The sequence below is a fragment of the Sabethes cyaneus genome, chromosome 1, assembly GCF_943734655.1.
Source record: "Sabethes cyaneus chromosome 1, idSabCyanKW18_F2, whole genome shotgun sequence".
Classification (NCBI taxonomy): domain Eukaryota; kingdom Metazoa; phylum Arthropoda; class Insecta; order Diptera; family Culicidae; genus Sabethes; species Sabethes cyaneus.
The window spans coordinates 93,826,273-93,845,013 of record NC_071353.1 but is presented as its reverse complement, the minus strand read 5'-3'; the positions used below and the strand labels follow the sequence as shown (position 1 = coordinate 93,845,013).

The 18,741-nt window shown below is 38.3% G+C and overlaps 1 protein-coding gene across 1 annotated transcript in view; it reads right to left on the bottom strand.

The window, feature by feature from the left end:
- The window catches only part of LOC128732607 (putative aldehyde dehydrogenase family 7 member A1 homolog), a 61,923-nt gene extending 43,742 nt beyond the window's left edge, over nucleotides 1-18,181 (bottom strand). Inside the window, exon 1 of the mRNA XM_053825890.1 lies at nucleotides 16,740-18,181. Within this exon, the coding sequence (XP_053681865.1) occupies nucleotides 16,740-18,146 (1,407 nt within the window). The 5' untranslated portion in view covers nucleotides 18,147-18,181. The remainder of the gene's footprint in view (nucleotides 1-16,739) is intronic.
- Between the last annotated feature and the right edge of the window lie 560 nt (nucleotides 18,182-18,741).

The window sequence follows — 18,741 nt, the reverse complement described above, 5'->3', positions numbered from 1 at the left end:
TCCCAAGGGAGTATTGAATTGCAGCAAGTTCTGCGACATACACGGAAGCAGGAGCATCGAGTTTGTAAGAGGCAGTAAAATTTTCGTTGAAGACACCGAAGCCAGTGGACTCGTCGAGGTAGGATCCGTCAGTGTAAAACATCTTATCGCAACTAACACTTTTAAATTTATTGAAAAAAATTTTGGGGACCTCTTGCGATCGCAGTTGATCCGGGATACCGGAAGTTTCTTCTTTCATGGTGGTGTCGAAGAATATAGCAGACTTAGATGTATCTAGTGATGCGACACTTATGGGAGCATACTGGGAGGGGTTGATATCTTGAGCCATGTAGTCAAAATATAAAATCATAAATCTAGACTGAAATTGAAGTTCGACCAGCCTTTCTAAATTAACAATTACTAGTGGGCTCATAATCTCACATCGAATGAGTAAGCGATAGGACAACTCCCAAAAGCGATTCTTCAACGGTAGAATTCCGGCCAGCACTTCGAGACTCATCGTATGGGTCGATTGCATGCAGCCCAAAGCTATACGCAAACAACGGTACTGTATTCTTTCTAGCTTGATAATATGCGTATTAGCGGCGGACCGGAAGCAAAAGCATCCATATTCAAGAACGGACAATATCGTTGTTTGGTACAGCCTTGTAAGGTCTCCTGGGTGCGCTCCCCACCAAGTTCCGGTAATTGTACGAAGAAAGTTTATCCTCTGTTGGCATTTTTGAATCAGATACCTAAAGTGGCATGCCCAAGTGCATTTGGAATCGAACCAGATACCGAGATATTTGTAAACTAGTACCTGAGCGATCGTTTTACCCATAAGTAGGAGCTGAAGTTGTGCTGGATCATGCTTCCTAGAAAAAACGACCAACTCTGATTTTTCCGGGGAGAATTCGATACCCAGCTTTAGCGCCCAATCGGACAAATTGTTCAAAGTATCTTGCAAGGGTCCTTGCAAATCGTTAGCCGTGGATCCTGTAATGGAAACAACGCTATCATCTGCAAGTTGCTTTAACGTGCATGACTCTTCGAGACAACTATCTATGTCGTTAACATAAAAGTTATACAGAAGTGGACTTAGACATGAGCCCTGGGGAAGACCCATGTAGCTAATTCGAGATGTTGTCAAATTATCATGTGTAAAAATCATGCGTTTTTCCGACAACAGATTGAGCAAAAAATTATTCATAACCGGTGAGAGACCCTGCAAGTGAAGTTTCTCGGTCAAAACTTCTACGGAGACAGAATCAAAGGCCCCTTCAATGTCCAAAAAGACGGATGCCATTTGCTCCTTCTGAGCGTAGGCGAGTTGAATCTCAGTAGACAGCAACGCTAAGCAATCGTTTGTTCCTCTGCCCCTGCGGAAGCCAAATTGGGTATTTGAAAGTAAGCCATTCTCTTCGACCCATTTATCTAGGCGAAGGAGGATCATTTTCTCCATTAACTTTCGGATACAGGAAAGCATCGCAATCGGCCTATAAGAATTATGATCGGAGGCTGGTTTCCCGGGTTTCTGAAAAGCGATTACTTTCACCTGCCTCCAGTCTTGCGGAACAATGTTCAGCTCGAGAAACTTATTGAACAGGTTCAACAAGCGTCTTTTGGCAGGGTCAGGCAGATTCTTCAACAAGTTGAATTTGATTATGTCAAACCCTGGAGCAGTATTGTTGCAAGAAAGGAGAGCTATAGAAAATTCTACCATTGTAAACGGAGGTTCATTTGCAATCGAAGGGGACGCGTCGCGAAAAGATCTCTGAGCCGGGACAGAGTTCGGACAGACCTTCTTGGCAAAGTCGAGAATCCATCGGTTGGAATACTCCGCACTTTCATTCGTAACGTTACGGTTCCGCATGCGTCTAGCGGTGCTCTAAAGAGTGCTCATCGCTGTTTCTCTCGACAACCCGTTCACGAACCGGCGCCAATATCCGCGTTTTTTCGCTTTCATCAAGCTCTTCATCTGTCTCTCCAGTACCTCGTACTTCCTGAGCAGATCTATCGAACCGAATTTTCGAAAGTCCTTATACGCCAGGGACTTTTTCGCGTACAGTTCCGAGCACTCTTTGTCCCACCAAATGGCGGAAGACCGCCGATTGATCGTTTTCCCGGGTATCGGTTTCGTCTGAGCTTGAGACGCGGCGTCGAGGATCAAACCAGTGATAAAGTCGTATTCTTCCTCCGGGGGAAGTTCTTCGCGCGATTCGATGTTTTCCGAGATTATGGTCGCGTAGTGTTTCCAATCGATATTGCGTGTGAAGTCATATGTAACATTGTTTGAATTCACAGGCGGGAAGCCATTAGTAATTGATATAAGGATTGGCAGATGATCACTACCGTGGGGATCATTGATTACCTTCCACTTGCAATCTAACGCTAGTGATGTCGAGCAAAGAGATAGATCCAGTACGCTTGCGCGGGCTGGAGGATTAGGTATACGTGTCGCTTCCCCAGTGTTTAGAAGTGCCATATCGAAGTCGTCAATCAGGTTATTAATTAGGGAGGATCGGTTGTCGTCGTATAACGACCCCCATTGAGTGCAATGGGAATTGAAATCTCCCAGAATTAGCAAGGGTGCGGGAAGCATTTCTGCAATATTAGAAAGTTGCTTCTGCTCAATCCGTACCGATGCAGGGATATATATCGAAGCGATACAAAGGTCTTTTCCTTTTAATCTAGCATGAATGGCAACGACTTCGAGGAGAGTTAATTGTTTTCCTCTTCCTAGAGCTTTCTTGCATGGCATAAGAACATCCTTCGAGGGGTTCGTCAGAAGTACCCTCATCCGTTGGCAAAAAGGAATAGATATTTTCGTTGGTCAATGGCTCGGCTTTCTTGAGCATTTCTGCAAAAGAGCGCTTGGAACGTTCCCTAAGGGAGCGTTTAATTTTTTCCTCGCGCTGTTTGTACGTGGGACATGCCGCGAGATCATGTGGAGCTCCCTCGCAATAAGGACACTTCTCAGTGTCCTCATTACAAGTGTTCTCCACATGATTGCCGCCACATTTGCTACAGCGTGCCTTATTGCAACAGTAGGAGGCTGTATGACCCAACTGCTTGCAGTTCTGGCAGTTCATGACCCGCGGTACGAACAGGCGTACAGGCAGACGAACCCTATCCAGAAGGATGTAGTTTGGCAATGCAGATCCGGCGAAAGTTACCCGAAAGGATTCCGAAGGGTAGAATATTTTCTTCTCGTTTTCGATCGATGCTGAATGCAATTGCTTGCAGTCCAGTACCTTTACCTTTTGCAGCATGGGGTTCTTGAAACAGCCAACGCCATGCTCCAAAATGTATTCGACGGTGAGGTTCCCATCGGTAACTACACCGTCAATCTCTACATCCTTGGCAGGGATGTACACGCGATACTCTCTTGTAAAAAGCTCGCAGCTAGCAATTGCGTTTGCTTGCTTCAGACTTTTCACGGCAACTCGCAGTTTATTCGGTTTCACCTTTGTTATCTCGGTTACGTCCGAAAACTGTTTTGCCAGGTCTTTGCCAATTTGTAAAATGTTCAGCGGTTTCGTTTTGGGCCGGAAGAAAACAATAAACGGCCCCTTCGAGTCATCCGGATAAGCCTTAATCCGTTGAGCAATCTGTAGGTCCGAGGCTGGGAGGCCGGACGGGGCTGGGTGACCAGACGAGACTGGAGGAGGAGGACTGAGCGGTAAGTTCAAAAGAGGTGAACTAGGCGGTGAGATATCTAGCTCATCTACGACCTCCTCATCCGTTCCAACGTCGATGAACATCGCGACGTTGAGGTTTTCCATTTTAGCGGGAGCAATAAGCTCTACCGCTAATGTACTTTAAAAACCGGGATGAAGGGGGGGGGGGGTCAATTTAACGGAAAAGCAATTTATCAAATAAACCAAAAAAAAAAAAATAAAAAAAAAAATTATAAATATATAAGGAATCCAATACTTCACCAAACGCAATCCAAGCCGGCTGGTAGGTGAGTTGATCTCTTCCTGGCTAAGTGACGCTAAGCGCAAACAATACGGCAGGACCGACTGATGTCGATCGGTGCTTCTGCTGCGTCCTGGTTAGCACGTGTTCGGGGCAGCACACAATGAAAATTACAATGCCGCTTGTCGGGCTGTGCTATATCGATAGCATACGATTTACGGCACTGTAGCACAAAGATTCGGGAGGCAAAAAACTGCAACTTCACTTGTGTTGTGTCGAAACGAACGGCACAGCACACCAAGCACACAATTCATTGACCTTGAACGCGGATTAAATAGCAAATTTTTTATACTTTTCAGAGCGATCGCACAACAAGTGTTAACTTGACAACGGTTGTCACTCGAATGGGTCCATTATATACAATGCAAAAAATGTCGCCATTACCGGACTCTCTCCATGCAAAATACACTAAAATTCCTATAATGGACCCGGTCGTTATTCTATTGTAAACCACAAGGGTCCATAAAAGGAAAATGGACATTCCAATCTGTTTTAAAAAATCTGTAAAATATAGAGATTTGGAGCAGAAATTGATATATTTAAGCTTAATCGAAAGTTACTACAGCCCGGACTCGATTATCCGGGTGCTCATTTTTATTTTCAGCCCGGATAATCGAATCACTCGGATAATCGAATCATCATTTTTGGTACAAAATTTTTTTTGGTATGTCAAGTTTTTTGACTTTTAGGTATCAGAAATGTTAATTGGCTGCGTTAGTGTGAGATTAGATAGATTAGATTAGATTTAGGTATCAGAAATGTTTTATTTATTATTGATCTATCTTCCCAAAAGTCAGAAAAATCCTTTCTTACGATTTTTTCCACTGATGATTTTTTTGGTACAATATAATTTTTTGTATGTTATGTTTTTCAATATTTAGGTATTATAAATGTTTTTATTATTATTGATCAATCTCCCCTATAGTCATAAAGTTTCTTTTTGAAATTTTCTAACTGATGATTACGATGATGATGATAATGATGATAGTGATGATGGTGATGATGATTTTTAAGTAAAATAAGTTGATTTCATCATCGCAGGATTTATTTTTGTTTTTTTCGCCGATAAAAGGGATATAAGAAAGGAACTTTGTAGCTTTAGGGAGGTTAATCAATGCTTGTCTAGTTGGAATCATTATGTAGCATGAAAATTATAACATTTGGGTTTAAAATAAATCAGTGAAAAAAAAATTTTTTTTTTCATCCGGATAATCGAGTCTAAAAACCCGGATAATCGAATCCCCGGATAATCGAGTCCTGTCTGTAATATTGTAAGTGCCATAGGCTGGGGGTTTAGCGTAACGAGTTCAAAATAATGTATAGAAAGGTCCACAAATGGTTGATTTACCCTATACCAGAATAATAATACCAACTTACTCTTGATATACAGATTGTGATAATTTGTATAGGAGGTCGTCAGACTACCAATTTCGACTACATACTTAAAAAAATGTGTTTGAGTATTTAAAATATTTATAACTTGATTCCCGTAAGTCCTACAATTTTGATATGTTCAGTAACTTTACATAACTTTACAGTACAAACAACTTTTTTGAAGACACAATATTTCTAAAGTCAGTATTTAAAAAGTTAGATCTCAACGCCATCTATAGGAATAAAAATACAACTACTTAAAATTTACAGAAAGATGCGAAATTTTATAACAAACAATGTTGCTGAAGACAATAAAGCTCTACGAAGCATATGAAAGAAGTTATGAGGTTTTGTCCGAGCGCCGGGTCAATCTGCCCCACTGTGCATCGTTTCAAAAAATATTAATCCTATAACCGCCAACTCCACGCGAAAAAGTCATCCATTGACATGCATCATAGAAGCATTTCTATTTCTGTGTAGCTCATCGAAATGGAACAACACAAAGCGCACTCCCCAATAAACTGCTTCCAAGTGACTTCTCAGTATCTTTGCCGCTGCAGTGCGCTGGTGAACTATACAGTTCTGTGAAGTGTGAATTCACAGTAAGGATCGCACAGCGAAGTCACACTTGCATCGCACAGTGAAGTCACACTTGGTCTTCACAGTGAAGTCACACTTGGCCTTCACAGTGGCAGTGTAGTTGTTTTCATGTCCGCTTTGTGCGGTGTTTCGGAGAAGAAAAGACGCTGTCGTCAGTTCTATTGCCACTTAACACTGCGTCTAGGAGCCAGTGAACTAATGATTATACCTCTGCATCCTTGCTATTCGCTGAGAGAACTGTGTGAATCACTCTTCGCACCCGCTGCAAGTTGAGGTGCTGGCCATCCCTGATTCCAAACTCTATTTAAAGTGGCTATCCCTGCTTAACTCTCTACGAGCTCAACGGGCAAAATCGTAAAAATTGTTGGAATCAAACAAATTTTTTTATGAACGAATAACGTCCTGTATTTTCCATATAAATACAGCAATAAATTAGCTTAAGTTTTGACAAAACTCAGATAAGAAATAGTTTAAACACGTTAATCAAGCATATAAGCAAGCTTATAATGATATGGTGCAAAAATATAAAATTTGGATCCGTATTTGGACCGTTTTCGAACTGGATATGCCTAAAGAAATAATATTGTATGTAGAAAGTTATCAATCTAAATAATTGTGAGGCTCAGAATAAAGTAAAATTATATTCTGCCTATAAGTAAGTAGGTTGACTTCACGTCACCTTTTAGTTCATTGGCAGATAGATTGAAAATCAGGTTAGTAACATATTAAAAATCATGCAACCGGACTAACGTTGTACTACGTTATCCGTGGTCGTATCTTATACACAACCCCTCTGACCCCCCTTTTCTTGGGGGATGTAAAATTTTCTTTAAGTACCTCTCCCCTCTGACTTGTGACAAAATTAATACCTCCCTCTCCACCTAAATTGAGTGACCCTGAGATCTAATATATTCATTTTTGAAACTTCCTACTTTCTATCTGGTATAGTTCTTCATCGACTATCATTTAGAATTAAAACCTAGTTTCTAACCTAACCTATAAATCTAGTAAACTGTAAAATTACCAAGTCTAATTTTATCAAGCACCATTTACAGCTTGATTTCGAATTTGACAACAATTGCGTCGCCTATGTTGCAAAAACCGAAACCGTGGTAAAATCATCTAGACCAATTTTGAACTGAAAAAATTGCATAAAAATGTGTAAAAATTGAAAAATTTCCGCTTATCAACGAATTTTTCACGATTGCAACGGTTTTATGTTCAAAACGTTCGACTGGAGCTGTCGCAGACCTTTTGAAACTTTGCAGTAAGACGTACCCAAGTAACCAGTAAGCACTAAACACTACCCAAGTAACCATAAGCATTAATCTAAAACCGTATATTGGAAATAATTCTGCATCCCAAGTGCCAAACTTTTGTATATTAACAATCTTAATGCTTATAAAACGTATATTAACATTGTTGATGCATAGAAGCATTAACGTAAATCAGCATTAAAGAAAGCAATATATGCGCATATAACGTAACAATATAATGCATTTAGTCAATTGCATTAAAACGAGCCGTAAGTGTTGATGAACGGCTTGTACTTGACTTCTTATTTTGCTATTCTGCGGCCACTATTTGTGCCCTCTTCCATCTAATGGTTGCCGTCTTTTTCTACCCTATTGGTAATGCAGGACAAGTAGCTATGATATGAGAGGGAATATCACCAAGATTTAAATACGACTAATTTCACCTCACTCAATCACATCGGCTATGGTTTAGATAGCAAAGGTGCAAGGAAACGAATGAGGTTGCATGACTAACTTCAGGTTCGAGCCCTGTCTAGGTGGTAAGATTATTCAGCATTTCCAAAAATGGTTCTGTTTATCCTGCTCCCCTTGAGATGCAGCAAAAAAAAAATCGCTAGCTTTTTTAGTTTTTTAAATCCCGACCGAATCTATGTTTTTATTTACCATAACAAGCAAACGATATGCCATCGATACTTTTTCGATACGTCGATAATGTAGACAAAATGACGTTTCGTTTAAGCCTCAAACAAACACTGATAATGCTTATTGGATGCTTGTGGCGTAGCATTTTAACAACCCGCTATTTCGCCTTTTTAGCATTATGTGAGTTCTACAGAAGTATATAAAGAAAAATATGCTTTTAATCATAGTTCTGTATGCTGTCCAAGGACTACCCAAGTAACCAGTAAGCACTAAACACTAGTCCTTGGACATTGTATAAGCATACAGAACTATGATTAAAAGCATATTTTTCTTTATATACTTCTGTAGAACTCACATAATGCTAAAAAGGCGAAATAGCGGGTTGTTAAAATGCTACGCCACAAGCATCCAATAAGCATTATCAGTGTTTGTTTGAGGCTTAAACGAAACGTCATTTTGTCTACATTATCGACGTATCGAAAAAGTGTCGATGGCATATCGTTTGCTTGTTATGGTAAATAAAAACATAGATTCGGTCGGGATTTAAAAAACTAAAAAAGCTAGCGATTTTTTTTTGCTGCATCTCAAGGGGAGCAGGATAAACAGAACCATTTTTGGAAATGCTGAATAATCTTACCACCTAGACAGGGCTCGAACCGGGAGTTAGTCATGCAACCTCATTCGTTTTCTTGCACCTTTGCTATCTAAACCATAGCCGATGTGATTGAGTGAGGTGAAATTAGTCGTATTTAAATCTTGGTGATATTCCCTCTCATATCATAGCTACTTGTCCTGCATTACCAATAGGGTAGAAAAAGACGGCAACCATTAGATGGAAGAGGGCACAAATAGTGGCCGCAGAATAGCAAAATAAGAAGTCAAGTACAAGCCGTTCATCAACACTTACGGCTCGTTTTAATGCAATTGACTAAATGCATTATATTGTTACGTTATATGCGCATATATTGCTTTCTTTAATGCTGATTTACGTTAATGCTTCTATGCATCAACAATATTAATATACGTTTTATAAGCATTAAGATTGTTAATATACAAAAGTTTGGCACTTGGGATGCAGAATTATTTCCAATATACGGTTTTAGATTAATGCTTATGGTTACTTGGGTAGTCCTACGTCAGTAAAAATCTTACCTTTCGAAATCTATACCTATAAAGAAGGATTTCTGTCTGTCTGTCTGTCTGTCTGTCTGTCTGTCCGTATGTTCCTTATAGAATCGAAAACTACTGAACCAATCGGCATGAAAATATGCATGTAGAGGTTTTTTGGGGCCAGGAAAGGTTTTAGTGATGGTTAGAAACCCCTCCCACCATTAAGAGGGGGGGCTCCCATACAAATGAAACACAAATTTCTGCATAACTCGACAACTAATCAAGCAAATAGAACAAAATTTGGCATGTGGGTGTTTCCGGGGACAAGAATTTATTCTATGGTAAATTGAGACCCCTCTTCTCTTTATAAGGGGAATTATAACTCCTCTCCTCTTTAAAAGGGGGGGCCTCCATACAAATTTCCTCATAACTCGAGAACTAATCAAGCAAATGGAACCAAATTTGGCATGTCAAGGTTTTCGAGGGCAAGAATATTTTCTATAGTAAATTAGGACCCCTCCCCACTTTAAGAGGGGGGGCTCCTGTACCAAAGAAACACAATTTTCCTCATAACTCGAGAACTAATCAAGCAAATGGAACCAAATTTGACACGTGGGTGTTTTTGGAGACAAACATTTTTTCTATAATAAACTGGGACCCCTCCTCACTTTAGGAGGGGGGGGCTCCTATACAAATGAAATACAAATTTCCTCATAACTCGAGAGCTAATCAAGCAAATGAAACCAAATTTGGCATGTGAAAGTTTTCGAGGGCAAGAATATTTTCTATGGTGAATTAGGACCCCTCCCAACTTTAAGAGGGGGTGCTTCTACAGAAATAAAATACAAATTTCCTCATAATTCGAGAACTAATCAAGCAAATGGAACCATATTTGGCATGTGGGTGTTTTTGGAGGCAACCATTTTTTCTATGATGAATTAGGACCCCTTACCTTTTTAAGAGGGGGGGCTCTCATACAAACGAAATACAAATTTCCTCATAACTCGAGAACTATTCAAGCAAATGGAACCAAATTTGACATGTAAGTGGTTTTGGACGCAAGATTTTTTTCTATGGTGAATTGAGACCCCTCTTTTCTTTAGAAAGCGAGTTATGGCCCATCTCCCCTTTAAGAGGGTGGGCTCCCATATAAATGAAATTCAAATTTCCTTGTAACTTGAGAACTAATCAAGCAAATGGAACCAAAATTGGCATGTGGGAGATTTTGGAGTCTTGAATTCATTTTACGATAGTTAGAGACCTCTCACCCCTGTGGTATGGGGGATATGGACTCTCATATAAATAAAACAGAAATTTTTGCGAAACTCAAAAACTAATCGAACTCGAGAAATTCGAGACTCTTCCATAAAACATTAGTCAATACAAGACCACAAAAACTATCTATAGTAACACTAGATCATTCAGGACGAGACGGTCGCGAGTGTTGCCGGTGACCCGCCGTCGGAAGCGCCGCCCACTGGGGGGCTTGCAAAACTCGAGATTGTGACAAAGATCATCCGAGATTCATGATTTATGTACAACACAGGTTAATTTGTGGCAATACGAAGTTTGTCGGGTCAGCTAGTATTCAATAAACAAAAACTCAAAATTACACTGTACTTGATAAACTACGTATAATACAAGTTATTTTACGTATTTTTTTAATGAATTTAATTTTAATGAATTTTTGAAACTAATAGGCCAGATAATTTTTTTATGATCTGAAAATCGGTTCAACCGTATCTGAACAACAGGTAATAATAAAATCCCAATATACAAATGAAACACACAGATACACATACTAAAACATTGAGACATTGTTCAATTGTTGGGCTAAAACAAGACCCTCGGCGACTGTGACCGATATCATATTTTCCAAACGACTTTCATACCTTTCTAACAGAGTATAAGAAAGATAAAAGCTGTTCAACCCTGTGTCCCATTAATAAATAGCAGTATTATAGTTTTACTATTGAAAGAAACATTCTTTGTTATTATTTTGTTCATTTACATGGAAGAAACTATGACAATCCTAATTTAGGTCCTTTCAAAAATCAGAAATAGGTTCACTCAAGATCATGTTGGGTCCACTCAAGATCAAGGCTTTGGCAATAAACGATATATTTAATAAAAATTTCATCAATTATACTTTTTTGCAGTACTGATAATGTAGAAAAAAAGGTGTTACTTTCCAATATATATTAACATCATACCATATTGTTTATAAATCTAAATAGAATTAACAAAAGGGCGAATGTCGCAAATGTAAACAAAACGAGTGAGAGTTATTTTTTGCTGGACCAGCATAGGAAAATCAACCCTCACTCGGTTTGTTTACGCTTGCGACATTCGCCCTTTTGTTAATTCTATCTTCAAATGACGATTAAATTAAGCAGAAGTGTGTGAGTGGATTTGAGTGGTGGTCTCAATTACCCTATGACAATTTTAATCCAGATTATTTGTCCAGTTTCAGTTATCGACATTTCATAGGAATTGGTTTTACCAATCAAGAGTTATTTAATAAAAATTGATGAAATTTTTTCAAGGAAACTTTGTTGATGTAAATTAAATTGAATGGCATTACAGAAAATTATGCATTGTTCAATATTATCAAAAACCTACAAACTAGACCTGTAATAGGAAAATTGTCGGATATGTAGGGTAAGACGGAGCAAAGAGTGTCACCTAAGCACAAACTGTGCTACATTATAAAATATCAGTATTTTAATCCCAATGCGCTATGTATATAACATTTTAGAATATTTTCTAAGCAGTCGTGAAAAATGTTTTTTTCTATTTTTCCAAGAACTTTGAAATAGACCCTTTCTTTCTGGTAGTGGAAAAATACCGGGCAAAGTGTGGCAGTCAAAGGAACAAAGTGTGTCATGTTCTTAAATACGATGGTTTAAATTTGTAGGATCCAGTAAAATAATTTACAACAGTGAAAAACAATTGTAGTTGCATGTTTAGGTAAATTAGTGCAAGTTTTGCAGTTGTCCGCAACGAGTATTCAATGATTTCGACATGTTGTTTTGATCGTTTCATCGCTTGATCTATTTTGGAGCTCATGCCTCATTTTCTCAACCGTTGTTATTTTATGTACATATGGGTCATATAGGTAATCTAGACTAAACGATAGAAATTTAAAACGTATTCAAAGCAATATTTTTCTAACTTTACATTTCCACGCCGCATGCTGCTTTGACAAACTTTGCCTCGAGACATGTCATTCGAATAAACATGAAAATTCACACTCGCTTGCAAATAAATAGCCTGCCAATCACTTTTCTATGCAGTCATAAACATACACAAATAATCTATAGGGGAGAGTAGTCAACAGTGAGACAACAGGAACAGTGAGACATCGGGAATAGCTTCGCCATAAAACGTACAAGATCCATGATATTTTCCTGCAAAGTAAAGTTTATGTATCTATATCACATAATACAGTTTGAGAAAAATTTGTTAATTTTTTAGTATATTTTTCAACAAAAGTCGTTTTTGGGGGGGTCAAAGTAAATTTTATTGCGATCATTTTCAGGTGATTTTTAACGGCAAATCGCATAACTAATCCAAATTAAATTTACTATATGGCATCTCATAGGAATGAGAGATAAAAATAAAAAATATAAGATCATCGAATTGTTTGTTAACACCACTATTTCACTATTTCTTATAAAACATTCCTATTGGGAACAGTGAGACAAACAGATGTGGGTAAATTTCAAAAAAAAATTTTGTGTTGAATTGTGTATCAATCCATATAAATTGATTGTAAATGAGATCTGAAGTGTAAGTTGAAGGTCAGATAATCAGGATTTGACCTTTATATAAATATAAATGTAGATGTGAGAAATATCGGAATTTTCAAAAATGCACAACAATAATGTATCTTTTATGCACAAAATAAACAATACGACTTCTAAACTATTATTTGTAACCAAAAACTATGGTTTAAGTTTAATTCTAATATGTGTCTCAGTATTCAATACTCGTTGTCTCACTCTTCCCACCTACAGGGGAACAGTGAGCCAAAAAGACGCCTTCACATTTGCGTTTGTAACTATTTTATCTTTTAACCAAAAGGGCAGAAACTTTTTTTCAGACAACTAGAAGGATATACCTTTCAAATGGATTGAAGACTTCGTTGGTAACTATTACCAAAAAAATTTTAAAATTTTTGGAAAAAAAGTGTCTCACTGTAGACGTCTCTCCCCTACCTATAAAGAAGGATTTCTGTCTGTCTGTCCGTATGTTCCTTATAGAATCGAAAACTACTGAACCAATCGGCATGAAAATATGCATGTAGAGGTTTTTTTGGGGCCAGAAAAGGTTTTAGTGATGGTTAGAAACCCCTCCCCCCACTAAGAGGGGGGGGGCTCCCATACAAATGAAACACAAATTTCTGCATAACTCGACAACTAATCAAGCAAATGGAACAAAATTTGGCATGTGGGTGTTTTCGGTGACAAGAATTTATTCTACGGTAAATTAAGACCCCTCCCCTCTTTATAAGGGGAATTATAACTCCTCTCCTCTTTAAAAGGGGGGGCTTCCATACAAATTTCCTCATAACTCGAGAATTAATCAAGCAAATGGAACCAAATTTGGCATGTGAAGGTTTTCGAGGGCAAGAATATTTTCTATAGTAAATTAGGACCACTCCCCACTTTAAGAGGGGGGGCTCCTATACAAACGAAATACAAATTTCCTCATAACTCGAGAACTAATCAAGAAAATGGAACAAAATTTGGCACGTGGGTGTTTTTGGAGACAAAATTTTTTTCTATGATGAATTGGGACCCCTCCCCACTTTAGGAAGGGGGGCTCCTATACAAATGAAATGCAAATTTCCTCATAACTCGAGAATTAATCAAGCACATGGAACCAAATTTGGCATGTGAAAGTTTTCTAGGGCATGAATATTTTCTATGGTGAATTAGAACCCCTCCCCACTTTAAGAGGGGGGGCTCCTATACAAACGAAATACAAATTTCCTCATAACTCGAGAACTAATCAAGCAAATGGAACCAAATTTGACACGTGGGTGTTTTTGGAGACAAAAATTTTTTCTATGATGAACTGGGACCCCTCCTCACTTTAGGAGGGGGGCTCCTATACAAATGAAATACAAATTTCCTCATAACTCGAGAGCTAATCAAGCAAATGAAACCAAATTTGGCATGTGAAAGTTTTCGAGGGCAAGAATATTTTCTATGGTGAATTAGGACCCCTCCCAACTTTAAGAGGGGGGGCTCCTATACAAACGAAATACAAATTTCCTCATAACTCGAGAACTAATCAAGCAAATGGAACCAAATTTGGCACGTGGGTGTTTTTGGAGACAAAAATTTTTTCTATGATGAATTGGGACCCCTACCCACTTTAGGAGGGGGGGCTCCTATACAAATGAAATTCAAATTTCCTCATAACTCGAGAACTAATCAAGCAAATAGAACCAAATTTGGCATGTGGAGGTTTCTGGAGGCAAAAATATTTTCTATGGTGAATTAGGACCCCTCCCAACTCTAAGAGGGGGTGCTTCTACACAAATGAAATACAAATTTCCTCATAATTCGAGAACTAATCAAGCAAATGGAACCATATTTGACATGTAAGTGGTTTTGGACGCAAGATTTTTTTCTATGGTGAATTGAGACCCCTCTCTTCTTTAAAAAGCGAGTTATGGCCCATCTCCCCTTTAAGAGGGTGGGCTTTCATACAAATGAAATGCAAATTTCCTCTTATCTCGAGAACTAATCAATCAAATGGAACCAAATTTGGCATGTGGGAGTTTTAGATGGCAGAAATTTTTTCTATGGTGAATTACGACCCCTTCCCCTTTTAAGAGGGGAGCTCCCATACAAATGAAATTCAAATTTCCTTATAACTTGAGAACTAATCAAGCAAATGGAACCAAATTTGGCATGTGGGAGATTTTGGAGTCTTGAATTTATTTTACGATAGTTAGAGACCTCTCACCCCTGTGGTAGGGGGATATGGACTCTCATACAAATAAAACAGAAATTTTTGCGAAACTCAAAAACTAATCGAACTCGAGAAATTCGAGACTCTTCCATAAAACATATGTATAACAATACAAGACCACAAAAACTATCTATAGTAACACTAGATCATTCAGGACGAGACGGTCGCGAGTGTTGCCGGTGACCCGCCGTCGGAAGCGCCGCCCACTGGGGGGCTTACAAAACTCGAGATTGTGACAAAGATCATCCGAGATTCATGTATTATATACAACACAGGTTAATTTGTTGCAATACGAAGTTTGTCAGGTCAGCTAGTAATGGATAAAATGCTTTACAGTTTATTTATGGGTCATTCCACGCGAAGTGTCCGAGTCACCTGTAATCGACCATCACGGATTTCAACCAAATTTGGTCAGATTGTTCGTTTTGGGCGAAAAAGCACAAATCCCAAGTTTGGTGCCGATTGAACCCCCCCTCGATCAATGGAAGCCCCCCTCTTTTTAATGAATAGCCCCATTTTTGCTAAATTCTTTTACTTATATCTCCGTAGATATTAAGTTTCTTCTTTCAAACTTTCTTCATTTTCCAGGAAAATTATCCAAGGAATCCGAAAAAGATATTAGTTTTTAGCAACAGTGCTGCCAAATATTGTTATTTTCGATTTGAAAACTAAATTTGCATTTTTCTTTCAATGAAGACAATTTGATCTCGAAAATTTCAACACCATCGTTTTCCTCGGACTTTTTTACTTAAGAAACATTCATCACCCCGAGGTATTCTTAGCCGATCTCGAGATATAGCGTTTTGAAACAAACAATTCCCAGTTTATCATGTAAAATTACAAGCAAAATAAAACTTTTTGAAACATGAGCTTTCTAAAGGCACTTTGCACTGTTGTGGAAACACATAAACAGTATGTAACATAGTCTTCATTAATCAAGGGGGGGATCAATCGGCACCAAACTTGGAATTTGTGCTTTTTCGCCCAAAACGAACAATCTAACCAAATTTGGTTGATATCCGAGAAGGTCGACTACACGTTTGTAGTTTTTCTCGGTCACTTCGCGTGGAATGACCCATATTTTAAAAGAAACAGCGGCACTTCATTTGGAATTATTATTCATAATAATCGCTGACGCGCGCGTTGTTTCGTTGAATCATATCATCTACCAAGATGGACCCTGATCTGTACCTTCCCCTTACCCTGTACAAATCTTATCCCGTGATACTTGTGGAGATACAGTGATACCTGCGGTCTCTAGCAACAACGATACTTGACTAATATTCCTTCCTTTTCCCATGTAGTACAGCCTTTTAGTATGTACCATAGTACTATACTATATGCATTACTCAAAGTACTATACTATACTAGTCAAGTACTATACTATATGCATTAGTCAAAGCAGTAAATCAATCGTTTATTAGCATCCCTGGCGTTTTATACTGCAGGTTGCTGTTTATCAGCCTTTTGACTGCATAATTGTTGTAAATTGGCATCCAGAATTCTGTTTAAACTCTTCTTGTCGGTAACCAGCTGCAAATAAGCATTGTCAGCACTATAAGAGGGCTAGCAGTAAACTAGCCGCATATTTTGCCATAATAGCATTTAAGTAGCATTTAAGGCAACTTTAATGCTTGTTGGTTTGCATTTAAATTGCATTGGAAATGCTTGTTGGTTACCTGGGAAATTTTAATGAAATCAGTGTTGGAGTAACTAATGTCCGATCCTGCGTCGAACACATTTATGATTAGACTTGTGGTTAGTAATGTTATTAAAATCCAACAATTTGTGAAAAATTCTTTTATTTACCTGAAAAGCTGATCCAATGTTAGAAGTGAACAATGAGGACGACAATCCATGATTTACTTCATTATTCCATTCAATTGCTTCGCTTAAATTCTTTGCTTTTAAGACGTATACAATTGGTGCAAAAGTTTCTCTATGCACCACAGGCGAGTTGTGAGGAAGATTAGTAATAATAGTCGGCTCTACAAAAAATCCTGGTCTTTGTATGACCTTTCCGCCATATTCTATTTTTCCACCTAATTTAATTGAATCGTCAATAGTTGTTGTAAAATTTTCTACAGCCTGCTTGTTATGAAGCGGTCCATACAGTGTTGAATCTTCTAGTGGATGACCAACTCTTTTCATTAGATTGTTATAGCGTTTTACTAATTTAGTGATAAACTCGTTATACAATTTTTCATGTATAATTAACCTTCGCGTGCTAGTGCAACGTTGGCCTGCAGTACCAATGCATCCAAAAAACGCCGCATCTAGAGCCATGTCGGCAGGTGCATCGTCGTTTATTATAAGAGCGTTGTTACCGCCAAGCTCCAATATAAACTTTCCAAAACGCCTTTGCACTTCAACACCAACTTTTCGACCTACTGCCGTACTGCCAGTGAAAGAAACCAGTTTCACGCGATTGTCTGTCACGATTTTTTCACCAATGTCAGTTCCCCCTTGACATAATGTGACAATTGGCGGAAGATTATTTCTTTTCAGAACATTTGCCACAATTTTGATCGTAGCAACAGAGACTAGAGGTGTACTAGGTGCACCTTTCCAAACGACACAATTTCCAACAGTGAGTGCAATAGCCGCGTTCCAGCCGAATACAGCGCATGGAAAATTGAAAGCTGAAATTACTCCTACTAATCCTAAAGGATTCCACTTTTCAATAATAGAATGTTTGCTTCTTTCCGACGGCAGCAATTGACCACCAAACATTCTAGATAGACCAACAGCATAGTCACATATATCTACGAATTCTTGTACTTCACCTTCACCTTCTGCCAAAATTTTTCCCATTTCCAATGAAACAAGTTTTCCAAGAGGTTCTTTAAATTTTCGAAGCTCTTCGCCAATTTGGCGGACAATTTCACCCCGATATGGTGCAGGCAGTGTTTTCCAATGTTTGTAAGCTGCTGCACCGACATTCAAGCAGTGCTCTAACTCTTCTATGGATCCAGTTTTAACTTCAGCAATTACGTCGCCACTTGCTGGATCAATTGATTGCACTATATCTCCGTTCCCCGTCCATTCACCGCTATACACTGCATTGTTCACTTTATTTAAACCGAGATCTTTGAGAAAAGAGTATTTACTATTTTCTACTAAGAAAGTTGATGCCATTTTCACAGGTATTTGATTAGTTTTACGAATAAAATATCTTGCAGTGCGGTTATATGAGCGCAATGCTGCAGACAACATGCTGAAAGAAAAATTACTGGCTGTTGCTAGTACAACCACTCCAAATTGACTAAACTGAAGCTAAGAAAACTAGTGCTTAAAGCGAAGTGCAATGGCTCAAAATGATGAGTATAATAGGCTCTTATCTCTCTTATCATACAAGTGTTCATGCCTCTTACGATTACCTTATCAGTCGCTTACAAGTTATAATATTTGCAGCTACATACTTTGTGTCTATGGAGAGGCTGCCCATGAGCACTACCTCCTGCATCGACAACACTGAATTGCCATACTAGGTATAATTCTACTTTAAAAGTAAAAGTAAAATTTAAAATATCTGAATTCGTTTGAACATTTTAATATAACCTTTCAAATTTCTGTATATAAGAACAGCGGTTCCACAAGAAAAATGCCTTCAGAATTGCAAAATTTCAAATTTGATTTTATTCAAATTTGGTGTATTCATGACTTTTTGAAAAATTTAACACTCATGTTTTTATTTGGCTTAGGATGCCTCTTTCTGAGTCAGGGAGTTTAGTGGTCAAAAATGGTCATTATTGACAACTTTTCTTTCTTTAAAATCATTTTATTGCTAGTTGCTGTTAGATGAATTTTT